The sequence below is a fragment of the Oreochromis aureus genome, linkage group 7 (genome assembly GCF_013358895.1).
Source record: "Oreochromis aureus strain Israel breed Guangdong linkage group 7, ZZ_aureus, whole genome shotgun sequence".
In the NCBI taxonomy this organism is placed as follows: domain Eukaryota; kingdom Metazoa; phylum Chordata; class Actinopteri; order Cichliformes; family Cichlidae; genus Oreochromis; species Oreochromis aureus.
The window spans coordinates 5,059,839-5,079,019 of NC_052948.1; the positions used below are offsets into that span (position 1 = coordinate 5,059,839).

Here is a 19,181-nt window from a genome sequence, read left to right on the forward strand (position 1 = left end):
AGATAAGAACACTGTTTTGCACACATTAGCTACTGAGGCTGGCTTTTTTTTTTTTTCTTTATTTAATTTTTGAGGTTTCTTATAACTTATTGTTACCTTTTCTTACAGAGAAGGGTTTGGTGCTATAAAAATACTGTTATAAAGCTGCAGGGCATTTAATTCACCACAGCAAGTTGAAGTAGAGCAAAAGACTGTATCTAATTTGCGTTGCAGTAATATTTAATTCAAGATGCAAAGGGATAAGAAAATTGGCTCACACTGACTGCTTTTTTGTGGCTTTAGTTCTTTTTTTGGAATGGAAATGCAGGGACTTGGAACTGAACAGAAGGCAAAGAAAGATATGATTAGAGTGCCACTGACAATAAATTCATTCTCATTTGAACTGCATAGTTTGACTTTGGGATTTTTTTATTATTTTTTTTTAGTTTTCATTTAACGATGTGAAGAAGGACGTAGGTTCTCAGATTGCAGTGGTGAAGTGGTGGAGGCTTGGCTTCCCATAGCCAGAGTTTAGATTAAATATAGAATACATATGTGTTAATATGTGGGGTCATTTTAATTTTGTCTGTACTTCTTATCCCGTTTATTATCAGTACTTATGCACACATTGCTTTTTTACTTGTTTTATCATACTTACTACCACACACCGCACTAAACTTAACTACACTCAAGTGTTTTTGTAGCTTTTCGACCATGGGTGCCAAACATAAGGTCTGGGGGGTGGAATTGGCCTTGCTCAGTCTCTACAATTAAAAATCTCTCCCCATGACTGTTTAAACTACACCAAAGGAATTTAGTAATAGATTAAATGACAGGAAAAAAATATCAACTATAAAAATGTATCTTTATTACTATGGGTCAAAACTTTTTAAAAAGCCTATTTCTGTGAATTAACAAAAACTTCATGCTTTATAATTATATTACAGTCAACATTTAAGCCCAAAGAGTTGTGCTGACATATTTCTTTAAAAAAAAAAATACAGCAGTTTCTATATTAGGTTGAAAACTGAGATATAAGGTTAAAATTGCACATCTTTTTCTTATACAAAAAATATCTCAGGGATTAAGCTTACTTACTGATATTGACAGAAAGAAGAATTTCGCTGATCTGGACCACTTAAGATCAAAGATGTAAAATGAGTTTGACATCCGTCCTTTAGCAACAAGGTAAAGAACACTCAGCATTGTTTCACTTCACTCATTTGGCCCAGCTTTATTAGAAAGGGAGAAAAAACAAAGCATTTGGGCTTTGCATTCCATCTTAAGGCATCAGGACAGTTAAAACTGGGGTTGGTCCTGTAGTTTCAAAGTAAATTGCTGTTGACACATCTTCTTCCCAGACATAGTCTGGCATTGTATCGTCCTGAAATGGATCTTGCTAGCAAAGGCTGGTAAAGTACAGTACAGTATCTCCCCTAAGCAAATCTTCCCAGTGAGTGAAAACATCACCCACCAGGTTTAATGTTAGCAGCTCAACTATGCAGGATTCATTGTTGAACTTTGATGGCTATTCTGAGAGGGGTTTGGGGAAATTAAGTGTTAATTGACTCGATGAAAGATTCTTTGTCTATTATGACTTAAAAAGATGTTCTCTGTAGCACGGGCCAAGCTATAATAGCAACACCAGCACAGACAACAAAAGTAGCACATATTACCAGTTCCATATGCACACTGCCATATGGTGACAGCACACACAGCTATAGCACATAGGCACAGGTAATACAAATAGCATCTGTGGATTACCAATGCAATCCCATGTTGGACATTTACGATGTGGAGTCGTAGTTCTCACTTTAGTTATCTTTATATTTTTTTTAATAGGTCACACACAGAGGACTTAAAATAAATGTGCTAGTTTTGCATACAGTATGATGAGTGAAAGTTCGGTGTTTACAAACAGCAGAAAGTAAATGGCATGAGATTGAACAGAAGGATTTGTACATAAGGCGGTAAAACTTAAACACTACTTAAAGAGGGCTTGAAGTGAACCTTTTTAGCTGTTCTAAAATGCTACATGATTGCTTCCTTCTTTAAAATAAATCTTCATCATCTTTGCACATGGCTTCTCTCCTAGTCGGCCTTAATGTTTGAGTTATTTTGTTAGTGTGTTTGTGTTGTATGTGCTGGGGCACGTACCTTATTGAGGTGTCAATCTGCAGATGTTAATTTTCACATACTTTCAGATCCATTAACATGTCAGGTTAGTCTCACCGTCTCCAACAACATCCTTAATCATGCTAAAGCAGCATTGTACATGAGCTTCAAGAGGAGGAACATCAGAAAAAAGAAAGCAAGGGAGAGCGTGTCAGAACAAATCAAAGACAAGACTGCAGCATGTCACAGTCAATTATTGAGGTTGTCTGACAGTTGGAATAGTAAGCTAGGCTCTTTCTTTACATGCGCATGTCCATGTATGTTTGCATGCTTGTTGATGTCCACTTTTTTTTTTTCTCCATCAACTCAGTCTGGCTAGGCTGGCCTAAGGCTAGTTCTCACACACTGCATCCCCTGGCCTGGATCCAGCGTATATGGAGCCAGCTGGCTTGATCTGTCTGCCAGGTCAAACATGGCTTCAGTGTGTTGTCTTGGGGCCTGCTTTCTTAGTCAGACTTATTCTGTAAAAGCAAAAACAAAAGCTGCAATTGTTTTTGCATAATGTCAGTCTGGAGTTTCTGAGAATAAATAACTGCTAGTTAGTGTTCTCTAGATACCTCGTTTCTTTGAATTATTGTGATTATAATTTTTTTAAATGTATTTATTTTTTAATCAGTCATGTTAAAAACACGTGCATGCACACACATACACACTAAGCAACAAGAAGACAGGGTTAATTTACTCGTTTTTTTAAAAGGTAGAGGTCGGTAGAGGTTAAATTTTTCTATAGAATAATATGTCTGTGAAAAGAATGGAAATTTGGAAAGCGACTATTGACCCGAGTCTGACTTTTCACACTGAATATGTTTTGAATCTGTAGTTGTTTTGATTAAACCAAAAAACTGGTTCAAATTACAGATAAATCTATTGGGTTAATCTTTCTTAAGTCTCTGAGGTTTGCTCCCACCCCCTTTGTAGGGACTCCTGGTCTCATTTACTCCTTCATGACAGAAGCCTCTGTTCTAAATTGTGTTTATCATGGAAGGTTTGATCTTCTGCTAGTCCAACCTGAAGCACCGGGGACATTTGAAACTCTTTGACTAACTGGCAAATCCTTAGCCCTTCTTAGCAGGCCAGGGAAATAACTTATAATATTTGATAGGTTTTCCGACCTTAACATAAACTGAAGTGATCGGGAAGAATAATATGAGCACATAAAATACTACCATAGGGTGCAGCTGTTGACCTTGCTGCATAAAGTAGGGTAGGGACCACCCCAGTCTTTTATAGACCGAAGTGGACTTTCCTATTTAAGGTAAGATCAGATGGGAAATCTGGTTGGGAGGCATTTTCTCCATTTCAGTTCCTTAAAATATGCCAGCACCCCCACAACACTCAGAATAGAACACTAAACCACACATCCTCCCACAGTTACAAAATTAGACTGTCTCTGTTTGTTTCCTACAGTGACAGAAGACCTGCAGTAGTTCTACCTTACTCGTGTGCTGTTAAACACAATAGCTACAATTGTTTGTTTAAGAGTCGGTGTGTAGTTATCAGCAGTTTCTAAGGCACCCTTGTGTTTTGTATTCAGGAAGCAGTTCTAAAGGTTGGTGAAGCTTTTGACCACTGACCATATTTTTTTTTTAAACATGCTTGACTGATGCTGAAGTATCTGGGTCAGCTTGTAGTTAAGGATGGAAATTACAGAGCGCTTTTAAATCTAAGCTTTTCAACATTTAAGGAGGGTTTTTTTTATAACTTTTTCTTCTCACTTTTGTTGAAAATGCAGAATGAATTTGGACAAAATGTGACCTTCTACCTCGCCATTTTTTATGACTTGGTTTTTAAGCAGTGTTTTTTTTCCACGTGATGTGGCTGAGGATGAGAAATTATGCATATTTTTTTCAAATAATAGGAATATAAACTTTTTGAGCAGTCCCTAAGCAGGAGTAAAAGAAAAAAAAGGTCAATGCATGTTATGTTCGGCTCATATATCTAGGTCATGTGGTCATCCAGTTGTTACAGGAAAATGAGGGTTAACATGGCTGGGGGCAGTGAAGGGAGGATGGAAGAGCAATGGAAAGATGGGGGAGTGTATGGACTTAATCTGTGCCATCGTATTAAGAACAGCTGGTTTGATGCTGGCTTTCTGCATTTTGAGGCTCTGGCACATAGCAGGGCCAATGTGTGTTGAGGTGTTGGAATGCAATTTAAGATTACTGGAAGTTATATGGACCAAAATAGAAGCCTTGTTTTTAATCTGAACACAGCTAAAAGAACGCCATTCCACAGTGTCCTTCATCAGTGGGCCGAAACACTGTTGTATGTGTCTGTGTTGAATTTTGGCTATTTCATTTTTTTAATTCCAGAAACATTTTTCCTTCTCTAATAATGGACTGTTTACTGCTAATGTTGTTGACTGGCCACTCCTAAGTTGTGAAATTTAAGGTGTATCTCTGTGTCTGGTGACATGCACTTCTCAGTGTAGCTGGGAGAAGCTGAATCTATCCAAGAAGTATTTGCATTCATCCATCCATGCACTTTCTTAACTTCTGTTTGTTCTGAGTCACAGGACACTGGAGCCTATCCCAGTTGTCATATTCAAAAGGTATGTTACATCCTGCACACGTCACCAGTCTATCTCAGGGAATGTTTATTCTTTTTTTTAACATGCAGTAAACTAGAGCTTGGACCAATTGCAATTTTCTTGGCTGATTCTGAGTTCCAGTTTTTTTTTCCAAAGTGTGACCTACCAATACAGGTGTTTTGCCAGTTCTGGTTTTCTTTCTAAGAATGACAACTGAGTAACTTTCTTAACTGAAGAATAATGTGTTCATAATAAAAGAAGTTAAACTTTACAATTTCTCTCAAACTGCAGTAAGTTACAGGATCTCTTGTCACTTAAAAAACAAAGCGTGTGGCTACTGGAAAACCGAGCAGATAATTTCTGAAAATGTATTGTGTGAGCGCATTGAGACTCCTATGTGCGATTCATGGTTGTTAGATCAGTCGAGCAAATTAATAACATACAGGTTAGAACATGTATACGTGTTCCACTCCCCTGCCTTCCCAGCCATGATTACTAAAAACAAACAGGCCTCATGTGACGGCAAGTCAAACGCTTTCATCTCAACAAGGTAACTGTGGGTCAGACTCTTCTGTTGTTGTTTTTTTCTTTTAATCTGTCCTTCTCTTAGTTTAAGGTTAATGTATGACACTGGAATATGTGTCATTGACTGGCCTGGTGCTGTTGCCTTACTCTTATCTTTTCCACAAGATGTTGATATTAGTGTGTAAATATTAGTCTAGCACCTGTGTAGCATTTGTGATAACTGAACCTCATGTTAGCCTAGCCTGGCAAACTTTGCGTTGTGTGCGGTGAGTGTCAAGAGGTGAGTTGCGTGCTGTGTTCAAGTATAACGAAGGTCAGTCAAGGGTTAGAACTGGCTAAGCGTGAAGAAAACCCTTTGCCTTTGTATTCTCATGGGTTGTGGTCCTGTGACATTTTGTCTGTTGTCTCTGAAATACTGTATCAGTGTGAGCAACACTTATATTTTTGTGGCATTAGTACTTCTGAAGGGCAAGGGGAAACTGGCCCGCGTGTCAATCACAGCTCAGCATTTTGTGCTGAAATGCAGCAAGTGCACATTAACCAGACTAATGGATTTTTTTCTTCCTTTGATTCTTTTCAGTTACATTTGGGAGGGTGTTTATTTGGTCTTTGTGTTTTCACATGGATTTTTTTTGTAAGTATACCAACCTGTTGACTAAAGAGGAAAAAATAAGTGAAATGAGAATAGAGAAGTGGACTAGGGAAGTGCACAAGCAGTGGGTAAGCTTACTGTAAAATAAAACGAGCATTCAGTGTAAATGGCAACCCTAGTGTGCGTGTGTGTGTGTGTGTGTGTGTGTGTGTACGCACAAAAAAAACCCCAAAAGAAAAACTAAAAAAAACTTGCATTCTCTCTTTCCACTGAGAAGGCTGTGGGCAGATCTACCCAATGCACTTGTTTGTTTGTTGTTATTTTTTATAGGAATTTAGTAATAATTTCCTTCAGTGTTTTTAAAATTGTTATTGAAAGAAGTTTTGATATGTGTTCTGTAAACTTTTGTCATCATGCCAGAAGTAACTTGAGAACCCCAGCTCATATCAGTGATTATTAGTATTGTATAAATGCCCTTTGAAGAATACTCCAACTTCACTAGCCTCGTTCCAGCTGCTTCTCAGAACAACTATAAATGCTTTGATTCCTGCTGTGTTCAGAGTGTCTTAAAGGGGTCTGAGAGGTCATATGCTGGCCCTTACTGGAACCTTCTAAAGAATAAATACGGTCAGTGTTTTGGTTCGATACATTTGTGTCTTTTTATACAAGTGAATGAAAAGAATGCTTTTCCTAACTTATTTGGGTGTTTTGTGTAATTCACAGTGCCTTGGCACTAGTGCTGGTGTCGCTTGTTGGAGAGGAGCCTTTTATCTCTCCTTTGGCACTACATCATGTGCAGATGTAATCCTCCCTTCAGTTTGCAGCAGCAAGGCAGGCGCGCATGCAGTCACGTATGCGTAGCCACACTCTCTCTCTCTCTCTGTCTCTGTCTCTCTCTCTCCCTCTCCCTCTGTTCTTTTTTTTTTTTTTTTTTTTTTTTTAAACTTGCATCATTCAAGAAACACACATTAGTACTACTGTCTCATATATGCTTCACTGACAGGGTGACATGAACAAACACATTATGCATGCAAGGATGCCACACCCATGCTCCGTCTGCTCTGCCACTGTCCTCATACTCAAGTCTTTTTCCTAACTAATCCTTCCCTGCAACAGTGAGAGCTAGCTGCGATTGGTTTGTCCTGTTAGTATTTATGTCTGCCTACATATTAGTCTGACTCGGGGCATGTACTGTAAGTGGTATTAATTCTGTGTGTGTGTCCGTCACCATGCAGCTTGGCAGGCCATTGTGTTTTGCTGTTGTGTAATGCTCAAGCTTCAAGCTCTTTTCCATGCAGTCTGCACCCCACTCAGGGTTCAGCGGTGTACTACATATGCACGCATGCACTGCAGCAAAACATTAGCTATTTATAGCTCTGACCCACAAGGACAAAAAAAGCTCCTTGTTGAATTTATCTTCTTCTGTGTCATGTCTTGCTCATTCATAGCTGCCTTTTTTGAAAGAACGATGATGCAAAGGTGGGGGAAAAAGTGAGTAGAAGAGATTGCATGATTAGAAAGCAGCAGGGAGTCAAGAGGTTGAAGGAATGAGTCAGTGGTGCAGAATAGAGGGAAGTAGGGAGTGGTTTGACGAGCACACTGATGTGAATGCTTTTGTATTTTTAATATGTGCGAGAATGCACTTGTAGCGGGAGGTCCTCAAGTAGTTCTCCAGCACTTAATGTAATTTCCAGTTTTACTAATTTCTATAGATTCAGGTGAATCGGTGGAGTCTGTAATACCTATATGTACATTTTCTCCTGCTGCACCTGCATCTGTCTAATCACAGTGGAATAATGTGGGAGAGTTAAAGATGAATCAGTCTGTGAAAACATTCTTTGAATGAATTTTATATAATCCGTTGTTCTTCAGTGTTGTAATTGGAGGCTTGTAGGCGAGACCACTATGTAGGTGGGGAGTCTACTGTATGTGTTTGCATACTGAGAGAAAATGAATGGGATTATATTGATCTGAGTGGGACAGAGTGTAGCTGTTCAGACAGACCCAGGTGGTTCCGCTCTGCCTGTTTTACAGTCCGCTCTGATTTGCTACGATCAGCTCGACATCTATTTGGCTGAGTATAACGATCTTTCTGGAAACTGCTGTGACCCTCAGCAGTCGTTAATAACGTGCTAAGAATAGTTTGCAACTTGTCAATCGTTTCTGAGCTCAGTGGTGGCGAAAACAGGCGCATGCATACAGCATGTGTACACCCGTATAGATTCTTGTGTGTGTGTGTGTGTGTGTGTGTGTGTGTGTGTGTGTGTGTGTGTGTGTGTGTGTGTGTGTCTGTGTGTGTGTGTGTTTTTTTTTTTTTTTTTCTTTATGTGGGCTAGGTGGTCTATAAGTATGACTCATCCACTCACTGCTATAAATTAACAACAGCACAACAACGGCTTGAAGCTGCAGAGCTACAGCTTGATCCTGTACACATGTGCAGTTGCTGCATTTGTCCCTTTTTGTGGGTGGAAATGTGCAACTGTTTAGAAGATAATTCTTTGTGGATATGTAGGGAAGGACTGATGAAGCTGTGTTTTTGAAATGGGGACAATAAGAATAGTGTTTGTGTGGCTGGACACAGTAGATGTCTGTGGTCAGACTAACTGAACTTTCTTGAGGCTTCCATCTGTCATTTACTCTGACAATACACAGTGTGAACTGCTTGTCACTGCCATGCACAGTGCCATTATGTGAACAGCCTTACATGTCCTCGTACAGTAGGTCTTTGTTAGTGTAGGAGACAAGTGAAAGGGTGGGGGCTCTTATGGATTGACATAGACAGAGAGAAGAAGTGAATAAATATGGAGTTTGAGAGTCAGTGAAACGGGTTGAAGATCAGATTCAAAAGAGGGGGATCTGTAAAGATAGGATATTTCACTATCGGTAAATGAAAATATTGGTTGAACTAATGCATGCAGGCTCAGAACTTGAAAGTTCTCTTTTGTTCCAACTACAGATTTCTTTCTTTATCTTTTTCTTCCTTCCCTTTTACATCTCCCTTGTCTCCATTCTTTCTTTTTTGCGTCTCTCCCCTGCAGAGGAGAAGCAGGCCGCCAAGATGAAGGAGGAGAATTTGTTTCATCGGAGGTATTCGCTGTGCCCCAGTGCCACCTCCCCGCCCAAAATTGATCCCCGCACCCTCACCCGGAACCTCTCTTATGGAGGAGACAACGACTTCTACAACCTCAGCCCAGGTACAAGGCCAAGATGTGTGACAAAACGTGATATTTTGTGAAATATCCAGTGTCTGAGAAAGTATGGTGCGCTGTGGTGAAACATACTTATGCCATATTAATCAGCAAACCTCAGCTGCTCCTTCTTAACTGCTTTGTGCACTGCCATGCTTTAATTGTTTGTCAGCAAGTTTTTTTCATTTATATGTGACTGTGTGTTGTGGGTTCCCACCAGGCAGTGAGACAGACAGGAACGGTCTCTCCATGCTGAGTAATGAACTTAGTCCTGTCTTATCACCAGGCAGCAAGGTAAGAACTCAGTTCCTGATTGGGCAGGTCCTCAACAGTTGACTATTAATGTCTCATTGGGTGAGAGCACATTGTTGCCTTTTGTGATGACTAGTTCTCTCTGATTGCTCATAGTAGTAGCAGAATGAGACATCTGTGAGAATTTTATTGTAGGGAAATCCAGCAGTTGTTGAGGCTTAGTTTCTGGGGGGGTTAACAAATGGGTCACTAAAAAATATAGAAGGAAGTGAAAATTTTACATTGTGTTTAAACAGCACCAACAAAACAAGAATAAATATAAAACTGAGGGATTTGAAATCTCAGGCCAGTGGTGGGAACTGTGTCCTTAGGACCACGAGCCATGTATTTGACTCCCAGACCTATTTTGCCCTGGTGCTGTTTATGTTGTATTAGTGCTAACTATCCTATCTGTCTCCGTCCGTATAAATATGAATTAGGAGTGGTAAATAAACGTTTCCAGTGGCAGTGGGTAATAGTCCTGTCTCGTCTCCTCTCCTCATGTTGCTTTGCCTCGTCTTGCAAGATTGCCTATTTATATGTGCAATAATTCACATGCGCAGCTGCGTCTCCCACCCTGAAGTCACCCCAAAATACTGAGAGTAGCCTTACCCTCGCATGTTGTCATTTACCCTGTATTGTCGTTGTGTACCACATTTGAAAAATGGCTTTCTCTTTGGATGGTACAGAATGACTGTGTGGGCCCGATGATAATATTGGGTTAGTGCATAAAGAACAAGTGGTTAAGTAACTGCACATCACAGTGAAATTGCAAATTACTTACCACTGTGATTCTAATCTCTGTTTACTTCAGTACACCCTTTGTTGTTTAACCAAGGAGGTTAGTGGGTGTGTGGTCACAGCACCACAAATGACTGCCTGCCAAGTTTCCTTGCTGATTGAAAGGGACACCCACCCCTCTTTACAAGCCTTTGAAAACAATGAAATATTGGGTCGTTCCCAATTAAAACAAATAAGGTCATTTAAGCTTTTATTAACCACAAATTTATGTAAACTAAAATCCCTCCCAACAGGATTATTTGTCCATCCTTTAAGTCTTTCTTTCCTTTCTGTCTTAACTCCCGCCTCCAGTCTGAGTCCAGGATGTTTAATGGTGTTGAGAAGGACTGCCCCTCCCCCACCGAGAAGCTGGCCCGGAAGGAGTCTCTCAAGGTAGAGGTCACATCCTTGCCTGAGATGGTCAACAGCTGTGTTGACTCATTTGCATGCTCATTTTACACATTGCAGTATTCAAATATTTAAATGCATACCTTTTATGTTAAGTCTTTGAACGTTGAACGCTAGAGTTAGTTTGACTCTGCTTCCACCTAGTGTTAAAACTTTGATATCAGTCTTTTGTTCAGTTCTGATCATTCATTATTGTTTCTGTTGTTTTCATAATCTTCTAAAGGTCCAAAAGCAGAATTATAGGCAAGAGAAGAAGCGAGCAGCTAAAGAACTGTCCACTGCACTTAAGGACCCCAGCGTCATCATCATGTCCAACTGGTTAAAGGTGTGAGACTATTGCAATAACGGCCAGGATAATAATAACCTTGATGTTACACTGATGTCATTACATATCGACTTCCCAGTTTCCCTCTTACTTTTTAATGCTCTTAATATTTAATATGCTGCAGTTGTGAATTAACATATTTCATTTTCTTTACTTTATTTAGTTGTAGTCTAAATTGCTTCCACTCTCATCCCTCATGCTTCTTTAGATCCGTGGCTCTTTAAAAAGTTGGACCAGACTGTGGTGTGCCTTGAAGCCTGGAGTTCTTCTGATCTATAAGACCCCCAAAACAGATCACTGGGTGGGTACAATCCTGCTCAGTGCATGCAAGCTGATCGAGAGACCCTCCAAGAAGGACGGCTTTTGCTTCAAGCTGTACCATCCACTGGAAAAATCAATCTGGGCTGTCAAGGTCAGGCATATTTGTAGGTTTATTCAGTCCAATTAAAATTATGTAATCAAAAACAGATTAGATTTTAATTGACATGTTCACTCAGCATTAGGACAATTTAATATTTTGTGTATTTAGACAGCTAAATCTGATTTTATTTTTGTTTGTGTAGTAATAATTTTACTTCATGTTACTGTGTGCGAGGAAAAAAAAATCTGTCTTGGATGACACCTAGTGGTTGTATTAAAAAGAAACTGGCTGTCTTCTTTTTTTTTCCTCGCCATAAATGTTATTTCTAAATGATAATTATCTCGTTTAGTGCTGCATAATTCTCATGGCCCTTGAGAGAGCCATTTGTTTCAATTGGTGCAACATGAATACACAACATGAAGCGTGAGTCAGTGTTTGATCCATATCCTCAGGGTCCCAAAGGAGAGAACGTTGGCTCCATCACGCAGCCTCTACCCAGTAACTACCTGATCTTCAGAGCTGCATCTGAGTCTGATGGTGAGGCTTCAGAAGGTGCAGCTTCTTGCATGTTTGATGAAACTATATATGCAACCAAACTGATCAACCCTTCTTCCCTTAAAAAAAAAATCTGCTCTCCAGGTCGGTGTTGGATGGATGCCCTGGAGCTGGCTCTAAGCTGCTCCAGCCTCTACAAGCTGACGGCCAAAGCTGGGAAAGAAGGAGATATCAGCACGACTTCAGAGTCCTCCCATATACTGCACCTGCTGCAGTCCACGGCACTCACTGATACAGAGCTGCTGCAGTAAGTCATAAGTTCACACAACTAGATCCACGGACATATGATTGATTTGAGTCTTTCTTTTATAATTTGTTGTTATTGGATTATCAATGATTCCTGTATTCACGCTTTACATAATTTCCTTAGGCATTAATAAAGTATTCTGATCCTGATTCTGATTATTGACCATTTGCCCCATTTTTTTTTTCATATCACTGTCAGAAATTCCCATGGTACTCTCACTTATGTGATGCAGCATGTGAAATTCAGGCTAAAGCCCAAGAACGTCAAATCCAGATTTTATTTATCTATTTTATTTATTCTCTATACATTATTAACTAGGAGATATCAAACTGTGTCTGTTCTTTAAATTATTGTAGTTTTGTAATGCAACTAGGGAAAAAGTCACTTTTAGTGCACTTGTATGTGATCAAGCTTCTTATTTAAAAACTCTGCTAGGCTATAAGAAACCATAGATTCATCACAATTCACACACCATTATCGCCATGGGCTCAAGATAGAAAAGTCGGTAGAATCACTAAGGGGCAAATTTCACTGGCTGAATAGCACCCCCGGGTATGCTTGGCTGAACTGAGGGCAGGATCTCACCTTATAGATAAGAGGTTTGCTGGACTAGGACCTGGGGCAAAATAGTGCTCTGTTTAGTTTAGTGTTTAGTTTTTGAATCAAACTGTTTAATAAGCTACATTTTTCAGACATAGTTTTCAGAGCTACTTGCAGGCAGTGAAGAGACTGGAAATATTGGAGAGACTGGTCGATGTGTCATTGCTTGGCTGTTTGTGTGCACAGCTGGGATTTGCGGTCTCCCTCTTTGGCTGGCTTTTTCCATGCTGTGTCACATACAGCCTCTGTGCTTTCTGGTGGTCAGCTCAGAACAGTGGATGAAGAAACATGGATTCTCTGGAGACATTATTGCTGAATCCAACGTTGGCTAACTTCATAATGTTAGGGACAGTTTATTTTTAAATCATCATTGAATCATAACCAAGCAGTTTCCAGAACCAAAAAATAAAAAAATTACATAGACTTCAACTGTTGTGTAAGCTATATTTTAAAAAATAGAAATGTATTTTTGTTGGTGGCAGTCTGTGCATTCAAAGTAGATTTTGCTTAGAAAGCAGAGCACTGTGCCATAGGAAAAGTGTGGGCACGACTAATAACGATAATTCTGGCTCATTACTAGCATGCACAATAGCAGGGTATGATGGCATACAGCCATCATTAGTCCACCCTTGCGTTTTCTGTTGCGACATGTCAGATTCTGTTGAGCATGTCCTGATTGTGCCCTTCTTTGTGACTCAAATGTTATCAGCCTTTATAAAGCTGGAAAAATGGATTCTGCAAAGTTTTGGCATTTTGCTCGTGTGAGTGGATACAGTCTGACCTTGTGAAAGTGGTTAAAAAAATGTGTTTTACTGAGATCTGGGTATAATGGGGAAAAGGGAAGGATACAATGAGGATTGTGGGAAATGCCTTCCATTTCCCATTTATGTTGTCAGAGTATGCTTATTAGGCACTCTGAGACTTGACCAATGTCTATGAAAAACAGTCATTGGACTTGATAGGCTTAATTTCACAGCTTACACACAATAGAGCGTAATCAGTATAAAACTTTGAGTATTTGCTGTGAAACAAGAAAGCTCAGTTGGGGCTTTGTATGAAGTTTATCAATAGCTGAAATCATAAGGTGTCCTGTTTGCCACTGAAATCCTATTTGCAGTATAAATATGTGCTCCAAGTGTGTTTATTTGGTCATGTAGCCCTCATTCTGATCTGTTTTAGTACGGTTTACATCCAACATTAGAAGCCTCATTCCTCCTCACACCTCCCCTTCCTCTTACCTCCTCCCTCCGGACATCCATCCCAGCATTACCTCCTCTCCATTTCCTCTCCCATCCAATCACAAAAGCCCAACCAGTCACATGACTGACAGAGGAGCAGGAAGATGGAGCACAATATGAGCCGTACACCACCCAGACAGAGACGGTAGCAGCACAGCCATTGCAGGCATGCACACACACACACGAGCGCACACGCATTCAGGAAGCAGGTTTGCCAGAATCGAAGAAACAGAGCGTCACCTTTTTTTCTTTTAGGGAGTAGAGTGAAAACATTCACACACGCACACAGGAGAGGAGACAAGGACAGGCTGCATCTGTGATTGGATTTACTGGTGGTGTTTTGATCCTTGAGGAAGAGTTTGTCTGTATGTTTTAAGACTTTGAGGTAAGGAAAGCTGCCTTTGGGTGTGTTTGGATTAATAAGTAACGTTAACGTTAGCTGGAATGTGACTGTTCAGGTTTGGCAAACCCTGGGGCATTTTGAACATTGTTGTTGGACAGGCTATTTCCCTGTATGCTGTGACCACAATCCTAATACTGTATGTTCTTGTGAAAGCTTGCAGCACAATGCAGTTATTTTCCACTGTCCCAACGGTTGCTCGTGTTTGTTAGGAAACCAAGCTTTGGAAATTGTCGGCATTGATTTTGCATGATTTAGGACTCTGCAGTCTCTCTCCACAGACTTCCACTGTCTGAATTGTAAAATGGCTGTAGGTTGTTCCTCTTTAGCTACCAACCTCATAAATCTCTCCCTCCCGCCCCTCACTCTCACTTCTTCCTCATTCCTTCTTTGACAGTTCACAAGCTGATGTATGACTTTCTTCTTTTTCTTTTTCCATATTTTGTTCCCTTTTTTCTGATTAAGGGATAGGAGGTCTGAGGTCTGGGCCTTTTTATTGCAGATTGCAAAATCACACAGCTTGAAAACACATACTCGGCACAACATGAAGTTTAAGATGATTATTTTCTCGAGTTTATTTTTGGGTTAGTGTAAGCATTTGCTGCACAGACCATATGTGTTTGGATAGTTGTATGTTGTTTTTGTTGTACAAGTTCTGTGACTGATTTTCACTGTGGGGAAAATGTAGTCCTCAACCCTTAAAAACCAGTCAAATGAGTTCTCTTGGGGGGAATTATGTAGTCGGTGATGGTGTGAGGTCTTCAATCTTAGTCACCAGCAGAATCTGTCTTTCTTGATGTGGGATTTTTGCTTGTATCTGGTTCTCAGTAAGTGAAATGGATCAGTTGATTGAGAGTGAGGCGAATATTATGCATCATCACGTGGATAATAAAATACTGTATAATGTGGATTTTTTTGTTTGTTTGTTTCTCTGTTTTTTCCATGTGAATCCGAGGACACACAAATCTCCTGTATACTTCATCCCTCATCCTGTTGCTGCTGACAGCAATAAAAAAGTCAGCGCAGGTGTGCCATAGAACTGAGTGCTGCTGATTTACATGTTTGTAAATGATCATGTTGGCAAAACCCCAGTGAGTCTAAAAACTCACCGTTTTACATTGTGTGCTGACAAATACTTAGTAGCCGATTGTCCAATTACTTTTGGGCCCTTAAAATTTGTGCATGCTGTTAAAATGCACGTGTTTCATTTGCAGTGGTGCTTTACTATCCATTGTTGTTTTAAAATGAAAGTGCTGGAGCACAGAGCCTACAAGTAGTTGAACTGCTCAAATATTCAGAGTATTGTCTGTATATACAATACTTGCATGTTTATATATTAACTTGTTTGTGCATCTTTATTGTAGCCACGTAAATTCAAACCCAATGTTTAATTGGTGGGATATGTGGATGTGAGGGTTTGTAATCTGGCTGTCCTATCAACCCTCGAGGTCAACAAAGATATTAACATCCATACTCTCTAAAGTAGCAGACGTACTCATCATAACTGTGAGGAGGATACAAGAGAACATCAGTTCAAAGCCATTTAGAGCTGTAATGTTCTTGGCAGGTAATTTCTTGTTCTTTAGAGACTGCTCCACTAGCAAGGCAGTCATCAAAACTTTGGCTCAAGTGACTTTTGAAAAGTCACTTGATCTTATGCATCATAATGCACAAGTGAAAGATCAAGCCAGTGAGAAACTATCAGATTTCTCCTCTGCAAGGGGTATTCAAGAGCACGGCATACAGCAGCGATAAAATGGCTGCTTATCATTATTATTAATGTAGTTGTAACCTGTTTGCTTATCTTTTCACTAGGTTGAATGACACAGTGCTGCTGGGAAATCACCACATGGAGCATGACGGCTTTTCAGATAAATCGGAGCGCGAGGCTCATGACGACTGGGACGCTGCAGCCAATGAGAACGGTGGGAGACTGACGGAGGAGAGCGATGTGGACCAATCAGATGAGCTGTCCCCTGGGCCGCAGGCCACAGCATATGTAGAGCAGAGCACAGAGGAGATGGCTGAGGTGAGGCTGATTGTTATGTTTGCCTTGCAGTTCTGTTTGCCATCCTGATTACTTTTCTAATGTTACTTACGCACAGCTACCTGCCCTCTGTGCATGTTCCTTTAGGCTGGCGAGGCATCCCAGGTGGAGACTGTATCAGAGGAAAACAAGGGCCTGATCTGGAGCTTGCTGAAGCAGCTGCGGCCAGGCATGGACCTGTCTAAGGTGGTGCTTCCAACCTTTATCCTGGAGCCGCGCTCCTTCCTGGACAAGCTGTCTGACTACTACTATCATGCAGATCTGCTCTCACAGTCAGTAAATCTTAGTGATTTCACTTAAGAATATACAGGGTGTATCACAAAGAATCACCTGATTTCAAAGTGCTTTAATTCTGCAGCTGTTCAACTATAATGATCAAAACACATACTGTTAGAACAAGCATGAGTTTCATGGAGGTAGGTAGCATAACAGCAGCAGTGGCTGCAGGTAGCATAACAGCAGCAGTGGCTGCAGGTAGCATAACAGCAGCAGTGGCTGCAGGTAGCATAACAGCAGCAGTGGCTGCAGGTAGCATAACAGCAGCAGTGGCTGCAGGTAGCATAACAGCAGCAGTGGCTCCAGTCATTCCAGACATACTTGCAAAAGTATGGGCCGAGTTTGACTATAGTATAGACATGTGCCGTGCATCTGGAGGAAGACACATTGAACACCAGGTTTTGTGGTGCTTTATTATAATACTCATTGTGCACATCATGCAAAGTGGTGTGTTTGCTTTATATTTAGCCATGTATTTTAAAATTTACTCCACTCTTCTATTTTGATTACTTACAAAAAATGTAGTCTTTTGAAATCGGATGATTCTTTTTGATACTCTGTGTTTTGTTTTGCATTTATAGATTGTATGCATGTCTTGTTTATTTATTTAATCTTAATAACATTGTCTTTTTGTTTATTCACAACAGAGCCTCATTGGAAGAGAGTGCATATGGTCGGATCAAGCAGGTGCTGAGGTGGTACTTATCAGGTTTTTACAAGAAGCCCAAGGTAAGATACGTTTTCTCCAAAACAAGCTTGTATAGTTCTGTTATCACATTAGCTGTACTATATAACAAACCTGATTACAAGATGCACATCCATTCAGTGCCTGTTAGAGACTACAGTGACATCCTGTTTTTAGAAGTAATGTGAAAGCTTTTCAGTGCATCACTACTATTAAATGAAATGCAGTATGTTGTATACTACAAGCTGGTGATCTTTTAAATATCATTTCACCATGAATCAGAGCAGAATCACTAAAAACCTAAAGCTTCAAATATTTAGTGATTCCTACATTTTTAAAGTCTGAATGGGCACACTTCAGTCCTTTTTTTTTTTTTGTTCAGTTATAGATTTGCACAACAACCTCTATCATGTGGCTTTACCAGTACCACTGGAAGATTTTCTAAGTGTTAGCAGTTTTTAGTTTTGTGGGCGCACCATCATCTAACATGATATTCAGTAACACTTTATTTCTTGGCTGCTTGACAAATGTCTCTGTTCAGGGTCCATTTGCGCTGTAAAAATGTCAGGAGACAATTCCCACTGGTTAGAAATTTATTTCCTCTGTGGCAGCAGAGCTTCTGGGAATCTGAGCCAGCAGATAATGTGTGTCGATTAATCTGGAATTGCTCAGCACATTTTCATTTTGGGAAACTGTAGACTGATAAATTCTTGAGAAGCTCTCATTATCAGGCTACCAAAACACAAACTTTGCTCCACTGCTGGAGTAATTGCCTAACATTCACAGAACTGTGTGTTGTAGCTCTCTGGATAAGTGGCGCTGCACTCCATAATAATGCTTATTATGTGAAACTGGACAGAATCATGTTATTACTTAAGAATTGTGCTAAACAGTAGCAAAACAAAAAATTAAAGTAGCTTGATGTTTAATCTGGGAAAGAAATCCTCTTTGTTTTGGATGATGCTTAAAGTAACACTAGCATTTCTCTGTGTGTCTGCATTTACAGGGTCTGAAAAAACCTTACAATCCAATCCTGGGGGAGACATTTCGCTGCTGCTGGCTCCATCCAGAGACCAACAGCTGCACTTTCTACATAGCTGAACAGGTTAAATCAGACTCGTAGCTAAGTGGCGTACCAGAACTGGACATGATTCATGTCTCGTGTGAAATATCTTGCACAGTTTGACAAACACACTGAGCAAACACCTGTGAAATGCAGCAAGTGTAAAATTAATAAGTGCCAGAGGGTATCTGACTATTTTTTTTGCCTCGCTCTGCTGCTCAGATTTCGTTCTCTCTCTGTGTCCTCTGCCAGGTGTCGCACCATCCACCCATCTCTGCCTTTTATGTCTGCAATAGGAAGGATGGATTTTCTATTAGTGGAAGCATCCTGGCCAAGTCCAAATTCTATGGTACAGTTAATATTTCAGGATCTAATTCATTTCTCTCAGCCAGATGATTGGTACAGATTCAGTACATGTGTACAGTTATAAAAAGGCATGCAAGAACACCGTCACAATGAAGCCCAGTCTATGAAAAGCACTAATAACCCCGTATTTCTGTGTTTTCCTGCTTTTGTAGGTAACTCTCTTTCAGCTATTCTAGATGGCAAAGCCCGGCTGCTGTTCTTGAGCAGGGATGAGGAGTATGTCATCACCATGCCCTATGCTCACTGCAAAGGTAATAAATATGCATTACCTTCTACTCGACTAATCATTCCACGTCCTTGTTGCTATGTTAGTATAAGCAGTATCTTTCCCTAATCTTCTTAATACCGCAACATCCTTTTGGAAAAAAGTAATATGTGGAGGTTTTCAAGGCAAGGATTATATACGGTGCTAAAAGGTCCAAGTATTTATTGATAATTTAAATTAAAAACACCTTCACAAACCTTGAGTCTTCCAATTGCATGGTTAGAATATGTTCGGTACTTATGGTGCGATTATAATAATAAGTAGTTCAATCAAAGAAGATATGAG

General features: G+C 40.1%; 1 protein-coding gene across 2 annotated transcripts in view; it reads left to right on the plus strand.

The window, feature by feature from the left end:
- Nucleotides 1-19,181, plus strand: part of osbpl5 (oxysterol binding protein-like 5) — a 47,584-nt gene that overhangs the window by 18,594 nt on the left and 9,809 nt on the right. Inside the window, exons 3-15 of one of the 2 annotated variants that reach the window (XM_031740833.2) lie at nt 8,840-8,995; nt 9,210-9,283; nt 10,373-10,453; nt 10,692-10,793; nt 11,002-11,205; nt 11,607-11,691; nt 11,794-11,956; nt 16,010-16,223; nt 16,329-16,513; nt 17,165-17,246; nt 18,209-18,307; nt 18,518-18,614; nt 18,784-18,882. In XM_031740833.2, the coding sequence (XP_031596693.2) occupies nt 8,860-8,995; nt 9,210-9,283; nt 10,373-10,453; nt 10,692-10,793; nt 11,002-11,205; nt 11,607-11,691; nt 11,794-11,956; nt 16,010-16,223; nt 16,329-16,513; nt 17,165-17,246; nt 18,209-18,307; nt 18,518-18,614; nt 18,784-18,882 (1,621 nt within the window). In that variant the 5' untranslated portion in view covers nt 8,840-8,859. The remainder of the gene's footprint in view (nt 1-8,839; nt 8,996-9,209; nt 9,284-10,372; nt 10,454-10,691; nt 10,794-11,001; nt 11,206-11,606; nt 11,692-11,793; nt 11,957-16,009; nt 16,224-16,328; nt 16,514-17,164; nt 17,247-18,208; nt 18,308-18,517; nt 18,615-18,783; nt 18,883-19,181) is intronic. The other variant, XM_039614720.1, reaches the window with a different exon arrangement.